The following is a 27189-nucleotide window of genomic DNA, read 5'->3' on the forward strand; positions in this document are numbered from 1 at the left end:
TTTTTGGCATTTCAAAAATATCTTCCTCTCATCTTTCAAATGACTCATTACAATCAAAGTGATGGAAATCACTCATGGAAAGATTGGAAGAGTAGTTTGAACAATTTCATATAGGTATGGTGTGGATAAACAAGAACATTAATAAAGCACTATTTCTGGCAAGAAATAAGGAAAAGTGTTTTTCCAGTGTGAAACTAAAATGAGCTCAATTTAATTCTTAATTCGCTCAATTTTAATTAAACTGCAGTTTATCTCTTAAACAAATAATGTCTGTTTTGAACATGTTTCAAAAAATTTAAAAAAATTGCAAATCAAAAATTCAACCAGTAAATTTTACCAACTCATAATCATACCCTTCCCTACTTCCATCAACCGTATCCTTGTAAGACATATTGAAGAACAACAAATAAACTTGAAGCTAAGGATTACACATGTTGGCGGCAGTTGGCCACATATATTTGATATAGGGTGTCCTAAAAATATGGGTTAGTTACCATATAGGGTTAGTAGGGAATTACTTCCCTTTCAAATCAAAAATGAAATCTAAAAGTTTTATTAAAACAGACTAGGAAATTGATGATTGAAATAAATTCATTGAACAAATTTAAGCTAACAAGCTGTTTTTGTTGGCATTTGTTTTTTTGTATAAACATGATAAACAAACGAAAGAAAGTTCTTAATACTACATGTGAGTATTAAAGACTTAATCACTTCGATATGCAGCTATTCTAAATATCACACATGAAGATAGTTGGTAAGATAAATTTGTTACACGGTGTGCTTAGGTGACCTAATATGATATAGATGGGTCAGTGTATTCCATAAGGGAATTTGTGCTTCAATATCACACCATGAAACTAATAATATCATTCTAGGGCCTGTTATAGCTAAATATACAGTATCTGCCTCAGTATAGATTTTGCACATTGATGAAGGCCAATGGTTGCTTTTGTCTACATCCTTTAGTCTTTGGTGATTAGATGTCTCATCGGAAATACTACCACTTTCCTAATTTTAATATGGATGATACATGTATATATATCTAATATGGATGATACATGTATATATATCTAATATAGATGATACATGTATATATATCTATGAAAAGCCATTGACATTGTCAGAAAGGCTTTCTAAATACCAGAATTTGACTCATATACACTTTAATGTGATATATTTATGTAAGCTATATGTTATATAATTGCCAGTACAGGTTAGTAAACACTGTAGGTTATCATCAGTAAGAATCAGATGTAAAATGGATCAAATCAAAAATCTTCACATATTTTCAACTTATTATTTGTGAACATTTATCCAATTATTAAAATATTTTTTAAGACATTCAGAAAAGACTTGTCAAACTGAACCTGTTTTCTTACAATGTAATTAGCCTCTCTTTCAGGTCTGGTTTTGTAATTATGTAAGGATGAATTGCATCCAAGTCTTCTTTAGAAAATACCTCTTCTGGGATCTAAAATTAAAAAAAAAAGATGTTATTTACCAGAACTATCAATTAAGTTTCATATATAAAATATAAATAACAAGAATGTGTCCAAAGTACAAGGATGCCCCATTCGCACTATCATTTTTATATGTTCAGTGGACTATGAAAATTTGGCATTAAAATTAGAAAGATCATATTATAGGGAACATGTTTACTAAGTTTCAAGTTGATTGGACTTCAACATCATCAAAAACTACCTCTACCAAAAACTTTAATCTGAAGCGAGACAGATGGACAAACAGACGATCGAACGCACAGACCAGAAAACATAATGCCCATAAATGGGGCATAAAAACATTTAAATCATTCCAATTGACAATTATTTTTTTTTAAGTAAATAAATATAAATATCTGAGAGTGAGATTACTATATAAATATGTCATGCATGTTAAAGAAATCTACATGTACATGTAAGAACACATTGTTATCATAAATAAATAAATTCTTATAAAAGTCTGAATTTGTTAAAATCTGAGTTTGATATAGGATTAGTTTGTAATCAAGGCTTGTTGTTTACATGTATTGAGCATTAAGGCCAAGACATCAGTGAGGTCATTATTACTAATTAGTCCTATATAATATAAGACTTCAGAAGTTAATTATATCAATTACATTCAACATTTCTTTATTGGATGTTTTTTTTACCCATCAATTCGTACCTGCCAACATTTCAAAAAACTCATGGGGCATTACGTACAAGGGAAAACAACAAGCAAGGCAAGCTGTACACTAGGGTTCCTGAGAAGAAACCTGCGCCAGTGCCAAAAAACTTGCCTACGTAGCCATGGTAAGATCCGTACAAGAATATAGTGCTGTCATCTGGGACCCATTCACCATCAGGGAAATAGAAACTGTGTCACTCACCTTTGTCTATGTGCATATCAAACAAAGGACACAGATGGATTCATGAAAAATTGTGTTTTGGTGATGGCGATGTGTTTGTAGATCTAACTTTACTGAACATTCTTGGAACTTACAATTTTCTCTATCTATAATAAACTTTGCCCTTTAGAAAAATTTACATAAAATTTATTAAAAGAGAGACGAAAGATACCAAAGGGACAGTCAAACTCATAAATCTAAAACAAACTGACAACGCCATGGCTAAAAATGAAAAAGAAAAACAGAAAAACAATAGTACACATGACACAACATAGAAAACTAAAGAATAAACAACACGAACCCCACCAAAAACTAGGGGTGATCTCAGTTGCTCCGGAAGGGTAAGCAGATCCTGCTCCACATGTGGCACCTGTCATGTTGCTTATGTGATTACAAATCCGGTAAATAGTCTAATTCGGTAAGTCACATTCATGAAAGGGAAGGGGATTGTAGTTACGACGTAAGGAACATATCCTATATCATTTGTGAAACGGTTATTCCATAACGGTCAACCAACTAGTGATGGCGTCCGTAAAATTTACGAAGGGATGATTTCAACTTCACCATTTGGAACTCTTGGTTTAATAGCTTCCTTGTGAGCAGTAACCCTCTATCAAGAAAATCATGATAGGAAATGCAAGCACAGGAATATCGTATCAATTGGGAGATATATACCCCATATGCAGGTGCTGCTGGAATGTTTAAATTAGTGAAAGTTGTTAAAAATTATTGTTTCAGACGAGAAGATTTTTGTAAAAGATAACAAAAATTTACGAAAAATTGTTAAAAATTGACTATACAGGGCAATAACTCCTAAAGGGGTCAACTGACCATTTTGGTTTTTAGATCTTACTTTGCTGAACATTATTGCTGTTTACAGTTTATCTCTATCTATAATAGTATTCAAGATAATAACCAAAAACAGAAAAATTTCTTTAAAAATTACCAATTCAGGGGCAGCAACCCAACAACCAGTTGTCTGATTCATCTGAAAATTTCAGGGCAGATAGATATTGACTTGATAAACAATTTAACTTTGTAAGATTTGATCTACTTGCTTTGGTTTCAGAGTTATAAGCCAAAAACTTCATTTTACCCGCATGTTCTATTTTTAGCCATGGTGGCCATCTTGGTTTGTTGGCCAGGTCACCACACACATTTTTTAAACTAGATACCCTAGTGATGATTGTGGCCAAGTTTGGCCTAGTAGTTTCAGAGGAGAAGATTTTTGTAAAAGTTAACAGCGATGGACGACGGACACCAAGTGATGGGAAAAGCTCACTTGGCCCTTTGGGCCAGGTTAGCTAAAAATAGAAAGCATACAGAAAAGAGGAGCACGTTTCATCCTGCACGATTATAAATCCAGACACCAGGTGCGTCACAAATATGCTTTCTAAGCCAAAACTACCACCTCTTCAAGAACGAAGGAAACATCAGAGGCTGACTATGTTCTACAAAGTGGTTGAGCGATTGATCCAACTTATTACCTGCAAAAGACAAGAAATAAACGCCAAGTCAAGGCAAAAAACTTTAGTGACTTTCAATACTCAAACATCGTGGAAAGACAAGAAACTAGAAATAGCAGTTCATACAAGTTAATAGACTGCAAAACAGACATTCGAAAGAACTCTTTTTTTCCAAAAACAATAGTAGAGTGGAACCATCTGGACGAGAAAACTGCATGTCAAAAAACAGTTGAGTGTTTCACGGCTGCCCTCCAACGGTTGGACTAACCAACCCGCTCTCCTTCTAGTGCGCATACATGTATATCCGCGATTGGATCCTGCACTGTGTAAAATACAGATACAGAAACAGATACAAGATGGCTAAGGTCCTAAATTTAAAGAAATTTTAATCCCGACATCCCAAAATTAGAAAAAAGAATTCTTGGATCCCGAAAGTATTAATGCCAGCTTAAAAACTTGTGAAAACACCCTGTCTCAGAGTCTCGATAAAGGTCCAACCCCCGCCCCCTCCTTTCTCTGAATAAACATCACAGGCACTTGTTTCTACTGTTCTATCCATGGGAAGGTCGACTGTGCATATATATGGATAGTCGACCTTCCCATGGATAGAAACAAGTGCCTGGATAGGCGACCTCCCCATGGATAGAAACAAGAGCCTGGATAGGCGACCATTAAGGTTCATCATAACCTTTTGGCTAAAATGGCCGTATTTACACCCCAAATTTTACTCTGAGTACAGACTAACCTATACACCTGCAACAGTTTTAAGGGATGGCAGGAACTAGATATATAAATTTTAAATGCATTTTATGTTTCAGAAAATTATAAACTTTTCTAGGTTTTGCTATCCATTTTTTTTCGTTCCTGCAGAAGGTGCAAAAATTAACTAAGTAGTGAAAACGATTGAGAAGCTCCCCTCATATAATCAATGTTGTGAGTAGTATTGATTTAAATGGACAATAGATGGACAATAGACACCTGTAAACAATAGGTTATTTAACAGGTTTAAACTGTGTAACTGAGTGGACCGTATCAAATGAAACTTGGGTGTTTGTTTATTTTGCTATCTTCTGCAGACTGGAAAAAAATGAACATCAAAATCCAGGTAAGTTTTTAATTTTCTGAAACGTAGACTTCATATTTTTATATATCTAGTTCCTGCCATGCCTTAAAACTTTCCTGGATGTACCAGTTTGTCTGTACTCAGAGAAAAATTTGGGGTGTAAATACGGCCATTTTAGCCAAAAGGTTATGATGAACATTAAGGTTCATCATAAGGAATTGAAAAATATGGCCGTGTTTACACCTCCAAAATTACTATGAGTACAGACAAACTGGTACATCCAGGAAAGTTTTAAGGCATGGCAGGAACTAGATATATAAAAGTTATATGAAATCTACGTTTCAGAAAATTAAAAACTTACCTGGATTTTGATGTTCATTTTTTTCCAGTCTGCAGAAGATAGCAAAATAAACAAACACCCGAGTTTCATTTGATACGGTCCACTCAGTTACACAGTTTAAACCTGTTAAATAACCTATTGTTTACAGGTGTCTATTGTCCATCTATTGTCCATTTAAATCAATACTACTCACAACATTGATTATATGAGGGGAGCTTCTCAATCGTTTTCACTACTTAGTTAATTTTTGCACCTTCTGCAGGAACGAAAAAAAATGGATAGCAAAATCTAGATAAGTTTATAATTTTCTGAAACATAAAATGCATTTAAAATTTATATATCTAGTTCCTGCCATCCCTTAAAACTGTTGCAGGTGTATAGGTTAGTCTGTACTCAGAGTAAAATTTGGGGTGTAAATACGGCCATTTTAGCCAAAAGGTTATGATGAACCTTAAAGCATCATGATACAAATTTTATGTGTATCTCACAATTTTCACAGGGCAAAGACATTTACAGTATGTGCATTTACTTGATATTTGATCTTAGGACCAGCAGTTGGATGGAATTCTGCAAGGCACATTCCCTTTATCATTGTTTCAAATTTAATCTGTAAATGCAGGGGAATATAAGTAAATACAAATGTAAATAAACTAAAAAGTTGTCTGCAAGAAGGGAGGTAATCGAAAAATATCAGCTGATTATTGAGGTTTTACCAAAATATGACCATCAATACCCGGGAACGGAACCAGATATGTCTGTAGTGGCCTGTCTGTATTGTCTGTATTGGTACATGTAGAATCCTATTTAGGCATTTTTTAAACATAACTTCTAATAAACTTAAGGTGACTCGGGCGTGCTCCTCCATCTATTATGTAGCAAGAAATCAAGTCCGATGTTGTATTTGTTTTCTCTTGATGTGAACATGTATACTGTACAGTGGCGGATCCAGAAATTGGCCCACTGACTGACCTAAGAGGGGGCCCGCTCCAGTCACGCTTCAGTGATTCCCTATATAAGCAACCAAATTTTTTCCCAAAAAGGGGGGGGGGGGCGGGCCCCCTGCCCCCCCCCCCCTAAATCCGCCTCTGCTGTATACTTTTTTTACTATTTAAAATTTTGGTTAAAACATATAGCAAATTTGAAATGATATTAAATTTATGTTTATCTAAAGAGAAAATGAAAATGATCCACAACAAAAATACAACCAAATTTGCATATAAAACTGTGACAATTCTGCTTCTATTTGCCGCAGGCTATGCCCCGAAAACGATATTTTCTTTCAAAGTCGATCTTCGCTTACATAGGATATCTCTGTTGGAATGAACGTAATTAAATGGCCATTGTTCTATATAAACTTGGTATCTGTTAAGTAATTTCTTCGTAGTTTCCGTTTATCGCTGGGTGCGCAATGACTCAGTCAGACGTAAAGCACGTTATTGCGTCAATACCGCGGTGTAATCAACCAGTCCACACTAATAAACAGCTTTTCACGCTGTAAAATCATAACAGTTAAGTTATATAAAATTGATAGCTATAGACTAGATAGGCATAAATCATGACTATTCCGGAAAAAAACTATAAATTGTTTTATCATAATTTTAGTCTAAAATGATGACAACATATTGACAAAACGTCAAAAATATGCGTGTCAGACGTAAACAGACTGTACGAATAATAACTTTAGCAGGTTTGTTTTGTGTTCTTCAAAACAGTGTTATATCCGCGAAAATTCGAATGAATCAGTGGCGGATCCAGAAATTTTCATAAGTGGGGGCCCACTGACTGACCTAAGAGGGGGCCCGCTCCAGTCACGCTTCAATGATTCCCTTTATAAGCAACCAATTTTTTTCCCAAAAAAGGGGGGGGGCCGGGCCCCCTGGGCCCCCCCTCTAAATCCGCCTCTGCAAGATGTCCAATGTCGGAATTCGCCGCTTTTTACAAATAAAGTGTCATTTAATTGCGACGTTATTTATTGAAACTTTAGAATCCTTGCATCCTAAATAGTGCTTTTCCGTAATTGAACTTTTTATTAACTCTACAAAACAGTCAGCTACATACTTTTTGATACTTTGCGCATTCAAAACGACTTCGTTTTCAAAGAAATTAAATGTCTTGCAATTTTGTCCACTGGACGATTTTTATACGTTTTCTACGTTGTCGATTCGAGACGCTATTCATGGTTGGAAATCATCTATTTACATTTCCTCAGATAAAATTTCATTGATAGTCAGATACTATAATTATCAACAATACCACAAAGTATAAAAAAAATCGATGACTGGGGTTGTTCGTTTAGATGAGGTTAAGTGGTGAAAAACTTACGAGAGAATAAACAATCATCTCTTTCAAATTTTCAAATTTGGGAAGCGTAAAACTGTGTCTTTTTTTTTTTTATTTCTCTGCAATACGATTCATATGTATAGAACTTGAAAGCCGAGAAAATAAAATTGGGCCTAAAGCGTGGCTATATACCTTTCCATATCAAACAAAGCTTGTAAAGTCATAAATGGACTTATATTTTTTTTACAGTTAACATGAAAATTCAGCCTGGGGTTGAAGTGTAAATATGATTAAGCCATTTCAAAAGGTAGAAGAACTTGATTCTTCATGTCCTTGGTCCACTTTTTAGTTTAATCAGTTTTCGTGCTCAAACTTAAAAATTTAAATGCAGGTTCTTTGGCGGCCTCATGCTTCAGATTTTACTGTTCTTTAAATTTTAATAAGTTAAAAAGAATTCCCTTGAGGGCAATTCATTGTTATCTGAGCAAATCAGTTACATATTTTTTTGCAATACTTTTGTCAGGTGAAAATATTTGGCTACACGGCTGGTTACTCAAGTGTGAAGTGAGTAGATTTGAGTGTATAAATTATCATGTGATCAACAGGTTTGAATTGGGCTTTATTTTAGTTTAAATTGATCTTTACTTGGACAAACTCCTGTGTTTTTCCTTAAAAATTTTGGGGACATCAGATGAGTTCAAAGTTATAGAAGATTTAAGGTATCATTTATTTATCATAAATTTCTTTAATGTGATCTGTTTTGTTTGATTTACTTCTAGATATGTTAAACATCTTCTTAATGTCTGTGCATGTCTATATATACAAGCTTTACTTGAGTTACAGCATAGAGCTTTTACTTTAACCATTTAAGATTCATGATTGATTGTTGGTTGCATAATTTCCAGTGGCAAATATAACAAAAAGAATAGAGCTCACATTCATGTATCTGTCTTGGGAACAATTAACAGTTTAACCAATCAAATTTGGGTAAAGTTTTTGAACTGGTTGGCAAAACTTACTGAAAACGTCTATGTTGAAAACCTTGTATTGTAGGGTCAATAGACTCAAAAATATTGAGTCTATGGGAGCAACATTGCTAAATCAAAAAATTTCCCAACAAAACTTTAGGGAAGGTATGGGTACAGTAAACACACATACTTTTTGGTTTGCAACATATTTTCTGGAATAATTTTAATATTAAATGTTTCTTTTCAGTACTTTGACACTACAAACTTAGTTATCTAAAAAATCTAAATTGGTATTCAGATGCATCTAGGAAAGCAAGACAGTATATCAACTTCATTTCACAAACATGTTGATTTTCTCTTGATACAGTAGACCAAGCCTTGAATACAGGTATAATCAAATAGTTTATTACAAAACTTAATCATTTTTTTTTTTACCATCCGGATTACTAGCAGGTTTATCTGATAATATATTGTACTATATGTATATTAACAATTAGATTGTTAGATTGTTTCTGTGATGATCTAAACTAAATATACCTAAAAAAAAAATTCATAAATGTCTGAGACCGAAAGCTTCTGGATTAGTTTTTTGATGATGAATTTCTCCCAAAATTCTTCTTGATAAACTTTTCTCAGATTTGACTACTATTATGATTTGGACATTAAAGTATACAACGGTATTCATCTTTGATAGACCTAGTGCTACAGTTTAATAGGTAAACAAATAATATGCACACAGGAATATCCATCCAGAATACAAAATCAGTACATAGACAGCATAAATAAACGAACAAAAGAAAGGAACAGTGCTTTTATTGCTGTTCTTCATCTTATACATAATCAATTTGCACAAAATTTATCATTTTCACTCAAAAGTTTGAATAAGTTTTAAAAAAAAATTAAATGTATGAAAATATACTTTTTGTTGCTATTGATATACAAGTCATTTATACAGACATACATTTTATCAATGAAATTTATCATTATAAGTTATAAATAAGGTAATATAAGTTAAGTACACTTTTTTAGCTCACCTGGCCTAAAAATGTGTCCAGTGACCTGGCCAACCAACCAAGATTTATAAAGAATGATAAATAATATAGAGTTTTAAGTTCCATTCTTTCATATTTATTAAAAAGAAATGATGTTTTAGAGGAGCCAACAACTGAGCAGAGAGCAGAAGAGAGATTGATGACCTTGAAGAGTAAGCAATGTGAACAGTAAGCCAGCTGTTAAGTATATCTGGGGTTACCAAATATTATGGTAAGAACCTCATCTATAATCAAACTTGGTGAGTATTCTTTTTATTGGTTAGATATTATGCATCATTATAAAAAAAAGGGGGATGTAGGGTATAAATCAACAAGGCAGCTACCCAATGAAAATAAATAACCAAAGACATCTACAGGTCTTCAACTATAGACTGATGTTTATACAATACATGAACTTGTAAATCATCCAAAGTCTAAAAGATTTGTGAATAAAATGAACAGACTAACAAATAACTTACATACACACCAATATCTGACCTAAGCACATGAGCATGTTGCAGGGTGAAACTTTTTTATATAAAGCCCACCCTTTTTGTGCAATGCCTAACCAAACTACAAAATTTCATACAAAACACTTTTCAAATTGAAGGGTTTCAAATTTTGAATAAGCTAATTTGTTCTTTTTAAAAAAAAAAATGCCAGATGCAATTAACAAACAAAAAATTATTTGGAAATCTTGACTCCCCCGCACGAGAAAAATGTCACTCTTATTATTTAGGAAATGGTCACTACCTCGATAGTCTTTAAAATTAATTCAGTTGCTCTGGTCATTTTTCAAAATTTAACAAGTGAATGAAGTTGTTTTGATGAAGCTTACCTTTAATCAATTGGAGATAACTGTGACCACATGGATCATAATTCTGAAAACTTATCCTGAAATCCTGGGCTTAAAAACTCGAAATCCTGAGGTCCTGAATTTAAATAAATTTAAATCCCAACATACCGAATTTCGAAAAAAGAATTCCTGGGTGTTGAAAGGGTCAATCCCGAGATCCTGAGCTTGAAAACACTCAACCCCGGAGTCCCGATAAAGGTCCTATCTACCCTCATATCTATAATTGTCAACTAAGATAAAAGAAATACAGAAATTGTTTACATTAAATTGCCTTTTGCCATGTGCTTTCATCAACAAAAGATTTTTTTTTCTATTTTCCAAAATAAATTCCAAGGCTACGATGTAGGATGCCATAATCTTCTAACAAAATACCACAGCATGGAGACCCAAATCAGCACACTAAAATGTCCAATGTGTGTCCTACATCTTGAAATAAATATCATTTTATAAATGTTCAAATATCTTCAAAAACATTTTTTTTTACTCATTTCTACTCTGTTGAGACTATTTCACTAGCACTGCACTTTGACTTTGACTAATACAAACAGAATGTTTATTGAAGTTGAATGGCCTTAGTGATGACTTGGTTGAGGACATGGAAAGCATTTTGTCATTGTTGGTTGTTTTATGGGCTTTGACCTCTTGAGTCATAAAGACCTGTATGTATGTTAGTTCCATTGAAATGTTCAATGCATTGTCAATGCTAAACATTTGATTGACTTTGACTGATTTTTTTTTAGTTTCTGAAGAGTATAAATGAGTTTGAACAAAATGCAGCATAACTTTTTCTACATGATAAGAAGATTTGATTTTAATATTTTCACCAAATTTACTGTTGATAGCAAGGCTTATGGTTTGTGCAATACTAGAATATGCTTTTTTTCACAAGGAGCTTGTCACTTTCACTCAAAAACATTAAAGAATCCATCAAATTTGTAAAGCTAAGCTTAAGGTTTGATATGTTACACACATAGGAGCTTGAAATTGTTAAAAAAAATTACTGAATTATCTTGTGTATTTTAATCAGCTTCCATTCACTTTTTAAAAGTTTGAAAAAATACATTAAGATAATTTATCACTTAAAGAGGCATTTGCTATAAAAAAGACAATAAATAACAGCACTTCACTTTTGATAAACATAAATTAAATAAAGTGGAATAATGATCGAAGTAATGACCTGGAATTAGCAAATAGGGAGATGTGGTGTGAGTGCCAATGAGACAACTCTCCATCCAAATAACAATTTATGAAAGTAAACCATTATAGGTCAGTGAACGTCCTTCAACATGGAGCCTTGGCTCACACCAAACAAGCTATAAAGGGACACAAAATTACTAGTGTAAAACCATTCAAACGGGAAAACCAACGGGTAGCAGTCTGTTTAGTTAAATTATGTAAAAAAGAGCTAAAAACTTTGCATATTTATTACTTTTTTCCAAGACTATAATTTAACCTCATTTTGGTCTGTATGCATGCAACATTTAATAGGTACCATTGTAGTAGAAGGTTGCTCAGCTTGGTCAGATAATAAAAAGAACAGAATGTCAAAATAAAAAAATGAAACAAGGGAGCCACCGCACACAACAGGTTTGGTGACTGGTTTTTCCAAAAAAAATATGAATCTTATACAAAATTGAAAATAATGTCGGAGACAACAACCCAACCAAAGAGCAGAAAACAGCCGAAGGCCACTAATGGCTCTTCAACTCGACCAGAAAATTCAGCATCAGGAGGCAGGCTTCAGCAGGCCCTACACAAAAAAGTGTACTAGTTCGGTAAAAGTGGATGTCATACTAAACTCAAAAACATATAAATGAACTAAAATTAAAAAACATACAAGACTAACAAAGGCCAGAGGCCTCTTACTAGAGACAGGTGCATAAATACAGTGGGTTAAACAGGTTTGAGAGATCTCAACCCACACCTATACCTCTAGGAGCCAATGTAGAAAAAACAAACACACAGCAATTCACACAGTAAAACTCATTTAAAAAGAAGTCTGTGTCCCATGTCAGAAAAGGTAACATAAGAAACAGACTAACTAAGCAAAATGGCAATAGGTTATGGTATTTTTACAGCAGTTACAATGCTAACTTTCATGAAAAAATATAAAAGTAAAAAAAGTTGATTAAAAAAAATAATTAAATTTTGAATTTTACTTTAAAGAAAATAAAACAAAGTTTAATTGATTTTATTCTTATATACCTGTATGTAATTTTGTATATTTATTTATGTTTCATTTCAGAGTTCACCAACAGATGTTTAATTCTAAAATTTTGATTTTTGCAGATTGCAGCAAGGGGATGTTACAGTGATAGACCTTGAATAGACTCCGTTGTACTAGACCAGGGAGGGTAGCATATAGTTTCCGCAGCACTATACAATAGTAACAAGATCACTCTACCATGAGCTTGTTAATGGGCCAGTTTGATGAAAGTGACACCAACGTTCTCCAACACACTACAGATTTATTTTTACAGATGCAGCCGAGAGGATGTTTCAGTCATGGACCCATTTGATGGAAGTGACACCAACGTTCTCCAACACTAATAATTTACAAATTTGTTTTTGTTCTAGATGAACCTCAGTAATAGATCCAGAGTATGACTATGTTGTAACAGATGAAGAAAAGTGGCATATAGATTTCTGTATGTCCATTTCTTTGATGGAAGTGATAAATTACTAAGCGCTCTTATTCATATCTATTTCAGAGTTCTTACAAAGATGTATAGGTATACGGTATTTATTATTTCTGTCTTTTTGTGTATTTTTGTCAATGAGATAAAACCCACGGAACAAAATCAATCAAAGTATTAACTAGTGTTATTTGAACACAAGAAGTATCCCACCTCACAAAATTAACATGAGACATCTTACTTTCACCTTTTTTAAATGAAGCAGCACACCATGTAATCAAGAAGTTATTCATGTCCTGGAACATCTAGGAATAGCATATCGCTAATAGTATTTCTACAATTATCCTAAAAATTCAAACAGTCGGGTACAATGATAAACAAGAGATACACAAAAAAGGAATATACCAAAGGGCCAATATTAAACCATTTGGTGAAAAAAGACAAGACAACACATAACCAAAAGAAATGACAGAAAATTGTCTACACTGATAACAAAATATTGTACAGCAACAACCCAACCAAATACCTAAGAGGTTCTCAGGCACCAAGCACCAAGACCAGGGATGATCTCCAGCACCGAGCACCAACCAAAACAAAGAACAGGCATGAACTAGGGCAAAGAGCACCAACCCAAACAAAGACCTAAGAGGTTTTCAGGCACCATGCACCAACCAAACTTAAGAGCCAGGAACGATCTCAAGCACCAAGCACCAACCTTTCCTAAGACCAGGGATGATTTCAGGCACAACACACCAACCTTACCAAAGACCAGGAATGATCTTAGACACCAAGCACCAACCAAAACAAAAAAAAGGGTGAACTCAGGCACCACAGAATGGTAGCAAGTATTTGATATGTTAATTTATTTACTACGGTCATTGTTTAAGTTAAATGGTTTTTTTTTTCATTCTTTGCTCCATTTTTTCTATCAAAAATTGTCAAAATGCATTTTTTATGTGTTTTTTCATCTCTTTCTTCAAAATGTTTTACTTAATATAATAAGTAAATAATTTTTTGAATAGAAAAAAAAATTGGAAATGTTAATTTACTTTAATGAACGAATGAAAAAAGAAATGTTCAAATCTTTTTCATGCGCATAACCAAATTATTAAATGTGTTAAATAAAAGATTGTAAATAACAAATTTCTATATTTTTTGGAGTAAATTAAGATATGCTTCTATGAATTTTTACAATTGAACTGTCCCAAAATTTAATAATGTATCTTTTTTTACAGAAAATATAAGGTAAAATAACAAATAATGACTCGGGTTTACATGAAAACACTGATATCTTGAATGACAGTAGCATAGGTGGATCCAGGGAGCCTTGCCCCCCCCCCCTTTTGTGGGAAGATTATATAAGGAATCACTGTAGCATGACTGGAGCGGGCCCCCTCATGAAAAGTTCTGGATTCGCCACTGAGTAGTGAAATAAAAATTCACTAAATTAGAAGGGGAGGTAACTCGTATGAAATGAGGGTTTCGATACAATATGGTATTTCAACTAAGTGATGCAATTTTGCTCTAAATTTGTGAAGTAGAATTCAGGTACACTATGCCAAGATCAAAATTCATGTATATTTTACTCTTGGGAAATTTGAGGGGGTACATTATTAAACCTAGGGTATTCTATTATTAATATATACTGCTTAAATGTGATGCTATCTGAATTGAAATCAGTTTCCCAGGTGAAAAAGCCTCCTCCACTATTTTATGGTAGAAGCATTTAGTAATTGGGAAAATGTGATTGAATTTGATTCTGAATTTCTGAAATTAGTTAATATTTATATATAAAACAAAATCATTTATGATTATCACAAATATTCACCATCAAAATTTTTAACAATGTTTCTGGATTATGATGAGCCATTTTTAATTATAAAAGTTTTCCTCGTGTTATTTATTACAGAAGCCAAATGATCATTTGATTAATAATAGCCATAACACCTTCTTCTTTATTCTCATAATTAAAAAAATATCGAGATAAATATGCCAATATAAATCCAAGTGGTAACTTATTACATTCTTGTTGGTGGATTCTTGAATAAGTTTCATTTAATATTTAAAACTTACCAAAAAGTATTTTCCTTTAGAACATATTCAGTTTGAATACATAGATGACAGTATTTTTAGTAATCATTTCATGAGAACAAAGTAGTTCAGAAAGTACTACAAAAACTGGAAATTAAATAAAAAACTCAAAAAGAAGATTGATTTGATTTGATTACAACGTACACAAAAAGCGTCCCCGATTATTAAACCATGGAACAAAATTTTCTTCTGGAATGCAGTAAAATGATTTGCCCATCATTTTCAGTAGTTCAATTTGGCATACTTTAATATGCAACAACAGTCGAAGCTAAAAAAAGAGGTTGGAGATTAACCCAGAGTGGAAAGCCTGCTTATTTGATTTGTTTATAATATTTTGTCAAATTGATTAATGTAGAAATGGTGATAGTTGAAAAAACTTTAGATGAGGTTTATTAAGTTGTAAAACATTTTAGGTCGTTTGGTCCAATGATCAACTGATATTAATAAAACATTTTTAAACATTGTCTTGTTTGCATTGCTAGTGCTTTTGGGTGGTTGAAATTGGGTTTGCATAGCAATTCATGCAATTTTTGGTGGTACACCAGTTTTAAAGGATAAAAACTGAAATTTCAGATTTGTAATTAAACAATTTCCCCAATTTTTTTACTGTTTTCAATACATCTTAATTGTCAAATTGGAGAATAACAGTACATTTGTACTTGAAACTAAATTTAGGTCATAGTCATCTGCATTTAAAATTTCATAGCTGAACATTATTGTTCATCTTGATAGTTGTTTTTGAAGATTAAACAAATATCAAATTATCATTTCAGAAATACATTGAGCTTTGAGCACTGCGTCTCTTACTAACATATAACATAGTTTCTTTTTGGTGTAGCTTTCAGTAGTTAGGGTCTGGTTATTTCTTCTGTTTTTTCATTTGTTCTTTGGATGGTGTTATGGTTTTCAAGTGTTCTGCTTTCAAAGGAATCTTCATATGTAATTCTGAAATGAAAGTATTTTGATATTTGTGCAGTCATTTAAATATTAAAAAAAAAAACAATTTGGAGCTTAAAGCTACTTTGAACTTTTTATAATTTTTGAAACAATGTCAAAAGCAAATGTCTTAAATCAAATTCTAAATTGTATTTGACATATTATGATGTATTGGAAACGAAAAAATTAAATGTATATTTGTATCTTAAATTGAATTCAAATACAGTATTGTGAAAAATTATCCACAATGTTATTTACTTGAGCGTCCACAAAATTATTTCAGGGTATCTGTTGTGTGTGCACTTATTGCTAACAAGGTAATGGTGAAGTAAAAGTAACATTTAAAATTTATAATCTAATTGGATGTATCTCTTATCTATAAAAATCACTTAAATCTTTAACCAAATTGGAAAGCAATTAATTAGTCATTTCACCCCCCCCCCCCACCCCCCCCCTCATAAAAAAATTTCATTCTGAGTTATCTAAAACTGTCATCATTTCCCAGAGAAATTGAAATAATCATCCCTCGCGTTAAATGGTAGTAAAATCTATTTTGCTTCAGATATCTCATTCTTGGGTTAATTTTTCAACTCTAATCCCCAATAATATGTTTTCATTCAGACATTTTACAAATTCTCCATACAAATCCCAAAAAAATAATCTTGTGAAAAACTCAAATTTGTGGTTCTCATGAATAATAATAAAAAAAAAACTGTCAATAATAGTGAATCCACAGTATTCACTTTTTGCTTGAAAAAATTTGTAGACAAGTTTTATCATTAAGCCTCAAATGTTGTATATAAGCAACATTTTTTGTTTGTTTCTTTGTCTTTACACAATTGAAATCCATTACTTTTAAGCAAGGGAGATAACTTGTTTTAAATTTAAATTTTATGATGAAAATTCTAAAAATAATTGCTGAGAACACTCACGTCTTCTTTGTCCATTCAACATCATATTTTTCTAAAATCAGTGTAATTTTTATTCGATTTAAAAATATTTAGTAACTATTTGGTTTATAATTATCAGTACATAATTGACAACTATTTTTAATTTAAACCTTTTCGTCACATTTAACAATTGCTTATCATGATTTGTAGATAAGATTTTGACATTTCTTTTCGAAATTCCCCTTAAATTTCTTTTAAAAATTGCACACAATCAGTTATATTGACAAAGCAGGTTCCAATTGGATCATGTACATGTACCATACTTTGAGGGCAGTGGCAGATTCAGAGGGTGGGAGTTTTGGTGTTGCATCCCCCTTTTTGTCAAGCCTTTGACTTTAGTTGAAAAAGTCAGACATAGCGGTCTTACATTCCATCGTTGGCGTCATCCTTGGCAGCGTCAACAAATATTCACTCTGTGGTTAAAAGTTTGAAATTTTAATAACTTTCTTAAAGTCTCCTGGATTTATACCAAGCTTGGACAAAAGCTTGTTTATGATCATAAGATAGTATCCAGAAGTAAATTTTGTAAAAATAAAATTCCATTTTTTGTGTTTAACACTTATATATGGACTTAGTTTTTCTTCAAGTTAACATTACATACAGTCTGCTGTTAAAGTTTTAAAAACATTTATTAGATTCATAAACTATTCTGGATTTTTACCAAGCTTGGACAGAACTTGGACAAATGCTTCTTTCAATTAAAAGATAAAAAAAGACTTTAGGGATTGCTACAGTGATTTAATAAGATAGAAATATTTTGGTTTCTATGGCACATCATCAGGATTGCAACTACAGGAAAGTACAGAATTCTGTAATGATAATTTGCATTTCACAATGACACCATCAGGATAAATTATAAATAGGAGTGAAGGTAGATGTGTATTATCTTTAACTGGATCAAGAATGTAAAAATAAAATGGATCAAGAATGTTAAAATAAAATATGTTTTTGCAACTTTGGAAGACATTTGACTTGCAATCATGTACCATTTACTATGCTGGATGTAGTACAGATTTGCTTATGATACAATTTCAACACTGGAAATAGTAGGTTTGTCTGAGCGAAGCCAATTGGAAGCACGTACCTCTTAGTGAAGCTAACTGGGAGCACATACCCTCTGTCTTGTTGCGAAGCCGATTGGAAGCAGTACATATATACCTCTGTCTGCTAAAGCTAATTAGAAGCAGTACCCCCGGCAGAGTGGTCCCAATTAGAGGCAGTAACTCTGAGCGAAGCCAATTGGAAGCATGTACCTCTGCAAAATTTGATTAAACACTATTCAACAAATTTTATTTAACATTCTTTTTAAAGTTTACCTTCATACCTTCTTTTATTTTTTATTTATTATTTTCCCTCCTGTTGACATTGTGAAGTGCAAATTATCACTTCTTCATTTTGTACTCTTTAGTTTTTATTCTGATGAAGGTGGCATAGAAAATAAAACATGCCAATATAGTTAAATTACTACAACAATCCCTGAAGTATTGTTATAAGTATTATCATAAGTGAATCTTTTATAGACCATTCAAATAAAAAAATAAAAAATACTATGCATTTTGCTGATTATTCATTTTACTTGGAATTTCACTTAATGTAACTTAAAATGTAAAATACCATTTATATTTTTTTTGTCGAGCCTTTGAGTTTAGTTGAAAAAAATGAGACATAGTCATCCTTCATTCTGTCGGCGTCGGCGGCGATCACAAATATTGACTCTTTGGTTAAAGTTTTGAAATTTTAATATTTTTCTAAAACTATTCTGGATTTCTACCAAACTTGGACAGAAGCTTGTTAATGATCATAAGATTGTATACAGAAGTAAATTTTGTAAATAAAACAAACCAATTTTTCCATATTTTACTTATTTAATAATGCCAGGATACAATACATTCACTCTGTGGATAAAGTTTTTAAATTTTTAATAAGTTTATGATATCCTGGATAATGTACCAATCTTGGACTGAAGCTTGTTTATGATCAAAAGCTAGTATCTAGAAGGAAATTTTGTTAAAATTTTTTATCTATTTATCTGTATTTTACTTATAAATGGACTTAGTTTTCCTTCCAGTTTTCCTTCCAGTAAAAGTTTTTAAAACATTTATGAGATTCATAAACTTTCCTGGATTTTTCCCAATCTTGGACAGAAGCTTTTACATTCAAAAGATACTACGAAGAGGAATATTTTTATTGATTTTTCCCCCTCATTTTTGTTGAGCCTGCAATTGACAGCAAAAGTAGGCAAGACACTGGGTTCTGCGGCACCCATACAATTTTTTTTTATGATCAATACAATTGAATGAGAACATAAACTAGTTAAAAGAACCTAGCCTTTTATCCTGGGTTGGGTACCCCCTCTCTTTAGAAATGGCTGGATCCACCCCTGTAGGGGTTGGGGGTGTGTTCAATAATTGCATTTTTATCATTTGAAGATGGAAAAAAATCTATTTAAGTTATTACATGACATTTGTTTCCTCTCCAAATGGACAAAATGAGCTGTTTCCTGTAAGTCTGTGTATTAAATGGAGCTGGTTCCGTATTGACTGTTTTCCTCCATTTAAGGAACCAGTCATTCCTAAAGGTTACCTTGTGTCAGTCCATCTCTATTAATGTCAGGATATCTGTGTTTTCACTTCTATTCCAACAGAAGTCATAGGAAGCCAATCTTATAAAAAAAAAAAAATTTTGATATCACCAATCTAAATTCTATCTGAAACTTAATTTGGGAACAAAAAACATCACTTTTTAGTTTGTTAATTTGAGAACTATTTTTCTAAACATACTAAAGTTTAAACTAAATTAATGAAGTATTACATGCAATTTGAATATGGACAATTATTTTTTCTTTTAAAGAATCAGTATTTTTATCATCTTTGAGTTCACTTTCACATTACTAAATTTGGTCCTTTGTGTAAATATTTCACTATATAGCACCATTTGGCATAATATTTGTATTTTCTATTTTCAGTGTTTCTGCACCATCGAAACTTTGCAGAAAGATTGCACACATGTTGAAGTTGTGTATTTCCTTAGTATGAAATTGCTTGAGGAGTTTTCCCCCATTTTTTCAATCTGCAGTTTGAAATGTTTATAATTTTTCTAATTTTTCTTGAATTGGGAGCTTTTTGTTTAAAACTTTTTAAGGAGGTAACAATTTTTGTTTTGAACTCATATCTTTGGAACTCTCATTATGAGCATGCAAATTGATTAAGGTTGATTGTCATCACCAAATTGCACAACTGAGCTACCTCAGGCTATGATCAATTTTTGGAGTATAATTTTCATGCTTATGATGTGCATAATGCAAAACTTTAAACAAGGGATATTTTATTAAACTATGCTCCAAAATATTAAAAAATGTTGTGTGATTTATTGGTTTTAGCCAATTACTATTTTGTTCTTTTTGTGTTGCCTCTGTTAAGTTTTTACATATCAGATTTCTGCTAATTTATATAAAAGTTATTGTTTTAACGCTGTAAATAAAAAAAATGTAAACACCGTTTAAATAATAATGGGAAAGAGAAATTGTGGGTACTTCAAAAAACATTTGGTCAATTTTGAAAATACAGTTTACATGTTTAAAAGCACATCTGATATTTTTACTGTTTTATGTATGAATTCAAACAATTATTTGTGTTTTATATCGAGAATTACTTCAGCTGCCATGAAAAAGAAAATATTGTGAGATGCTTTGGAACATTCTTGGGACAATTGTATATTTGGTGAAATACAACAGAAAGGACATTTCATTAATTGGATAAAATAGATTCAGTGAACTGATCAGTACAAAAACCTATGTTGAAAAGCATATAAAAGTAGCCAGGGTAGCAGCTCCAAGGAAGATGGTTAAATAAATCTTCAACCAAGACTGAGGCTTTACCAAGAAAATAAGAAGGCAAGTTTAAATAAGCCAAAAATTTCTATACATGCTATCGGTCATTTGATTAAAATAGAAGGGAAGTTTAAATAAGTCGAAAATTTCTATACATGCTATCGGTAATTTGATTAAAATAGAAGGCTAGTTTTAAATAAGTCAAAAATTTCTATACATGCTATCGGTAATTAGTATAAAATGTATATTTAGGGCATATGATAGAGTTACAGTGGAGATAATGATGTTGCTAATGTAAAATGATATTTTTGCAATTCAATGGGAGATAACTCATAATTTACCTTTATGAACAATGGAATATATTTAAATCATTATTTTTGTGGAGTTGGAAATTCAAATAATAAACTTAGAAGACTTATTTTTATTTTTATTTTAATCTTTTATATTGATTTTTCAGTTATTTAGGTTATAGTAAGAAATCGAACAATATTTTGTTAAAGTCAGGGAAATTGAAATGTAAAGTAATATATAGATTGTCAATTTTTATATTTTAGGTTCTTTCTGTGAGATGTTTTCTGGTGTGGGAATAAGACTTGGTGGTCTGATAAAGCTAATATATAGGTATGTACCAGTACTGTCTTGAAAAAAAAAAATTATCAATGTATTATAAAAATACATAAAGGTACATGTTTTTTACTCTCTTGGCCTTGAAATATTCAAACATTTAATTTCTGTAATTAATTTCTACTCTCACTTTTTATATGAGTACAAATACAATGTATATGTGTAAATTAAAGGCTCTAACCTGATTATTTAGTTGGATTGCTCTCTCGTCTGTTCTCAACATCTATAACATGAATATGACCCATTTCTTCAATTTTCATAAATTAACAGTGATCCTTTCAAAATAATTTGGTTATCTAAGCATTTTATGTTCTTTTAAATTTCAGCTTAGCATCACCGAGCTTGTCTGTAAGGATTGAAGCTGGGAGTGGGCAATGGAGCTGACTTTTATGGTAAGAACCAATACAAAAATTAATGAAATATTCAGCCAAGAGCATGTAAATACCATAGAATTTATTATGCAAAGGAGTTCTATATTTTGATTATGCATAGAAGTATTATATTTAAACTGTGTAGAGAAGTGTTATAATTTTAATTTTTCTAAAACTATATCTGTATATATAATACAAATCAGAAAACTAAAAAAAATACATTTCTTTAATTTATTTTTTTTTAATTTTTTTTTTAGATTCTCCATTTTAAAACTACTAATCAGGAAGGTGGTAACAAGATAAATAAACGAAATCAAAAATTATGCTGTAACTTAAAAAAAATCTTTCAATCTGTTTTACGATATCTAAAATTGTCCCTGTTACTGTAAATTAAGTAAATGAGATGTGGCTTAATTGCTAATGAAATAAAGATTTCCCAGAGACCAAATGACATGGATGCATTCTTCTAATAGTCACTGTATGACCTTCAATAATGAGCAAAAACCTATACCTTACATATAACTATGAAAGTCTACAACATGACAAAATGTGAAACAATTCAAACAAGAAAACCAATAGCTTGTGATTTATGATGAAACAATGAAATAATAAAAATTCCCTTGTTTGCAAAGGAAGACTGGATGGTACGAGAACACAATTATTTTGTAGTGCATTTCTTTTAGAACATAAATGAAAATAAAAAAAATCCCACCTGCGCTTTCTCAAAGAAACTTTTACAGTGTGTTGTACTACTTTTCGGACAAATTATATCAAAATTATAGAAAACTTCATCGGCTCTAACTCAAAATATAGACAATTTTATGTTTAGGGCGTCTTGAAATCTTTTGACAGCTTCCGAAGTGCTAATTTTCAACCTTTTTCAGCTGGACCAAATCACTACTTTCCTTTAAAATTCTGGACCTAAATTTTTTAACAGTGCAATTTGAGGCATTAAACATGGAGAAATAAATTTGGAAGGGGTATAAAAATTAATGGCAAGTAACCCACTGTCAACACTAGGGACTATATTCGTGAACAACGAAAATCAAGGTACGACAATTGTGGTCTCGGACCGGTTGATTGTAAATTCATGTCTATACATCACTTCAAAATAATGGTAAAAGCAATGTTCTATGCATCATAAGTGCAATTGCCAGTTACATGTACTTGTTTCTTTGCATTGAATATTGTTCTGACAGATATTAGAATGCATATTTATTTTTCAGGTGACTTCAACTGTGGCTGCAGGAAATTATTGTGCAATTCAACTGAAACAAAAAAGAATGTAATTCAGACTATTTTTGTGTATGTTTAAAAAAAAATTGTAAAGATTCTCCATTTTCAACAAAGCTGGAAGTTGTAGGCTAAATTGATCCTTCATAATTTGACTTTATTACTTATAGACCAACTTAAGTTATCTTAATGATGGTCTTTGTGTATCCAAAATATTTCTAGTAGTTTTAGAATGGAGAATCTAAAAAAAAAAAAAAAAAGAAAAAAGAAAAGAAAAAGAAATGATTTTTTTTTTAGTTTTCTGATTTGTATTATATGAATATTTTTCCAATGTTTTGTTATACTTATTTTTAGCAATGTTTTAGCTCAAACAAATTATTTCAAAAGAAGCATAGTAAAGAAACATCCTGGTGAAAAAAGATTGATTGATTTTTAGTGTTAAACATCAATTTCAGCAATATTGATTATATCTTGGTGGCCATTTTTTTTATTGGTTGAGAAAGTCAAAGTAATGGGAGAGAACCACCAGATTGAAAATTGATGTACTAAATAATTTTTTTAAATGTTTGAATATTTTATATCAAATTATTTATTTTTAATTATAGCTATACCATTTTTTTGTTGTTAGATATAGCAATGATGTGGAGTCCAAACAGGTGAAATTTTTGGCAAAGGGAGGTAATTTATTATTCCCCTGTTTAATTCCTTATTCTTGAAATTTCCTCATGGTAGGGAATATATAACTATTTACTTTAATTTCACATTTGTACAAGTTTTGGGTTTAATATCAGATGTATACTAGCTAATAAGGACTATTATTCAGAGTTCTGTAAATAAAAAAATGTAAACAGAGCTCTAGATAATAGATTTGAGGGTGGGAGAAATCATGGGTTACTTCTTGTAGAATTGATTTGGTGAAATTTTCAAGATAGGAGATTAATTGAAAGTGCATCTGGTATCTTTATTCATTTCTATAAATAATAGACCAAAAAATGACAGATTGACAATCAGATAATGATGACAGCCACCCTGGCAGCCAGGAGAGCAGCTCTAAGGAAGATGGTCAATAAAATCTTCAACCAAGTCTGAGGCTTTACCATGAAATTGAGAAGGCAAGTTTATTGAAGTCAAACAATTTTTATACATTTTCTAGAAATATTTGATAAAAAGTGCATATTCATCTTTCTTTTCTGAGTGAACAACATCTTTGAAGAATGTATTTACCAGTTTAATATTTTGAGATACCAGTTACATTAACAAGAATTTCTATCACATTTACTGGAATAAATCCTGAGATAGGAATTATATCTCAAGGGGAGACTAGTTTTATTAAAAGCAAGATTTGTTCATTCAATGGGAGACAACTCATTTTCATTATTCAAATTAGTTGAGTTCAGTTGAAATTCAAATCATAAAACTTTGACAATTTTTTTTTTTTTTTCAATCTTTATAAATTTTACAGAATATGTGGTTGTTATACTATTGGTACATGAAGTAAGAAATCAGAACAATTTGTAAAGTAATCTTTAGGTTGACATAGAAATTGGTTTGTAAAATTAATAAATGTGTTAATTTCTTTTTAGGTACTTTCTGTGGCATGTTTTCATGGTGTTGGAATAAGACTTGGTGGTCAAATACAGCTAATATGAAGGTAGGTACCAGTATGTTAATCCTGTTTAAAAAAAAATATTCTATAAATAATATTATTTGGAAATAAATACTGACTAGGGTTAAAGGTTTATAAAAGTCAACAGTATACTCTTTATTTTATCAGTACCATATGACAATGTTCACTTGGCAAAATATGGCCTTATTATAGATTTTAAATTTCAACTTTCACCATAGAATTCCAAAAAGGCCCCAATCTGGTTCTTAAATGGATATATCAAGAGACTTATGGCGACATAAAAGAAAAAGCTTCTTTATAATACACTAGACTCCATAATTAGCTAAATTGGGAGATATTATCAAAATGCAATGTTCTTACCTAAAAGTTTAAAGAATACCTTTGATCCAAAATATTAAGTAACCTATAATATTTAAATTACAAGACATACACTATTACTGGATCAGGGAAAGTGAATTATGCTGAAAACTGTTCTAAATTGTGAAAAATTGGACCTTTATTGGCGCTTTTGCGAAAACACCAGAATTGCATAATCAAGAGGTCATAACTTTGTAGTTTATATTGTTAAATGCCAAATAAGGAAGTGGTTATTTTGTATCAAATACTGAAAACTGTTCTAAATTGTGAAAAATTGGACCTTTATTGGCGCTTTTGCGAAAACACCAGAATTGCATAATCAAGAGGTCATAACTTTGTAGTTTATATTGTTAAATGCCAAAAAAGGAAGTGGTTATTTTGTATCAAAAATGATACCACAACAATTTATATGCAGCATTTGGACCTGAATTAAAAAAAGATTAAAATCTTATGGCCAACTTTAGCCCTTTTAAACCTTCCACTTTTAAGGAATGGATTGGGTTGTTGGATTGATGTCTTATCAATGTTCTCAAAACCTGTCACATGTATATAACCCAATTTATATAAAGTAGATACGGTATTCCAGAAGTGATCCTTTAAAACAATTTTGATTGACTAAGCATTTTATATTTCAGGTTGGCACCACAGCTTGTCTGTAGGGATTGAAGCTGGGAAAGGGCCATTGGAGCTGAATTTTATGGTAAGAACTATAAAAAAGATTGGCCTATTCATCTAAGAGTATGTAAATGCACCATGGACTTTTTTATGTACACATGTAGATCTAACATTTAAAAAAAAAATCCAAATTAATAGTTTATTTATACCGGTAATCTGGATAGGGGTATATAAGAATAAAGAGATGTTATAAGATTGCCAACTACACAATTATCAATAAAGGAAGCAAATTACAGTCACCGTAGGACATTCATCAATGAGCAAATATCTATATGAATGTAAATAATGCAACTGGTTGAATATCACAATAGGAACTCAGTGTATTCATAATTTTAATCTCTGATGCATAACTTTGAAGGCGGATTTTTCTGAAATTGGGATTATTAATCTTGCATATTTATCCATTTATTAAAAAATCAAGAATAGATGCATGCAATAATTTCTGAATTTACAGTACCAGTTTTAATATAAGCTATAAGAGGCCCTGAATATGACAAAATGTCAAACAATTTCAAACAAGAAAACCAACGCAATGATTCATAAAAAAAAATTAATCGAAAAAAATAAACATGACACACACCAACCATTGGCTAGTTTTTCATCCTTATTTGCTAATAATTGTATTAGATATAGTTTAAATTTTGTTATAGGCTTGATCATATGTTTTGACAGATATGTTTAAGAATATTTATTTCTTTTTCAGGAAACTTTGACTTTGACATAAAATGATTATATGATATAACAGTGAAGAAAGTTAGTCAGAAAACTTTTGTATATATTTCAGAAAATGTAATTTTTTACAACAAAAAAAACAAAAAAAAAGAATGTGTAAAGATTCTCCACTTTCAACTAGATTGGAAGCTTTTATTTAAAATTTTAAAATTACTTTTACTTTTCTTGTCGTGCTTATAGAAACTGAACTTTATATGTTTCATAATTTAGATCTTATTCGTTATTCCCCCAACCCCCTGTAACTCTGCTTCATTTTTACCTGGAAAATGAAATGAAACAGAAAAAATTTACTTGTAAACTTAATAATGGTCTGTCTAGTCCAAAGGCTTTCAGTCGGTTAAGAATGGAGAATCTAAAAAAAAAAAAAAAATTGAAAAAGAATATATTGTGTTTTTGTGTTTCCTGAATTGTTATATATTTTTCCCACTTTTTGTTATTTTTTTGAAGTGCTTTTAGCTAAAAAAATAAAATTATTTCACTAGAAGCAGAGTAGAACATATTGGTGAAAAAAGATTGATTGATTGATAGAATTTTGGTGTATAATGCCACTTTCAGCCCAATTTGTAATACTGTATCTTGATGGCCATTTTTTATGGGTTGAAAAAGTTAAAAGTAAATACCCACCAACTTTTCCCCCAGGGAACTGTCAATTCTAGTCAATTAAGCTTCGAGTCAAACACACCTACCACAGGTTGGGTTTGAATTCTCAACCTCATTTTGACATGCTAGAGATACAAT

The 27189-nt window shown here is 31.4% G+C and overlaps 1 protein-coding gene and 1 long non-coding RNA gene across 4 annotated transcripts in view; one reads left to right on the forward strand and one right to left on the reverse strand.

The window, feature by feature from the left end:
• Positions 1–16038, reverse strand: part of LOC139485354 (GATOR1 complex protein NPRL2-like) — a 63277-nt gene extending 47239 nt beyond the window's left edge. For 2 of the 3 annotated variants that reach the window (XM_071269785.1, XM_071269777.1), the window contains exons 1-2: positions 5785–5949; positions 1380–1471 (exon numbers count right to left, since the gene is read on the reverse strand). In XM_071269785.1, the coding sequence (XP_071125886.1) occupies positions 1380–1471; positions 5785–5847 (155 nt within the window). In that variant the 5' untranslated portion in view covers positions 5848–5949. Of the gene's footprint in view, positions 1–1379; positions 1472–5784; positions 5950–15928 lie in introns of those variants that run through there. The other variant, XM_071269796.1, reaches the window with a different exon arrangement.
• Positions 16039–20269: 4231 nt separating this feature from the next.
• LOC139485373 (uncharacterized) lies at positions 20270–26541 on the forward strand. Its single transcript, XR_011655306.1, has 7 exons — positions 20270–20895; positions 21387–21453; positions 21783–21848; positions 23054–24172; positions 24644–24711; positions 25680–25744; positions 26423–26541. It is a non-coding gene; the product is annotated as an uncharacterized lncRNA (long non-coding RNA).
• The last annotated feature ends 648 nt before the right edge of the window (positions 26542–27189 follow it).

Source organism: Mytilus edulis, chromosome 1, assembly GCF_963676685.1.
Source record: "Mytilus edulis chromosome 1, xbMytEdul2.2, whole genome shotgun sequence".
Classification (NCBI taxonomy): Eukaryota; Metazoa; Mollusca; class Bivalvia; order Mytilida; family Mytilidae; genus Mytilus; species Mytilus edulis.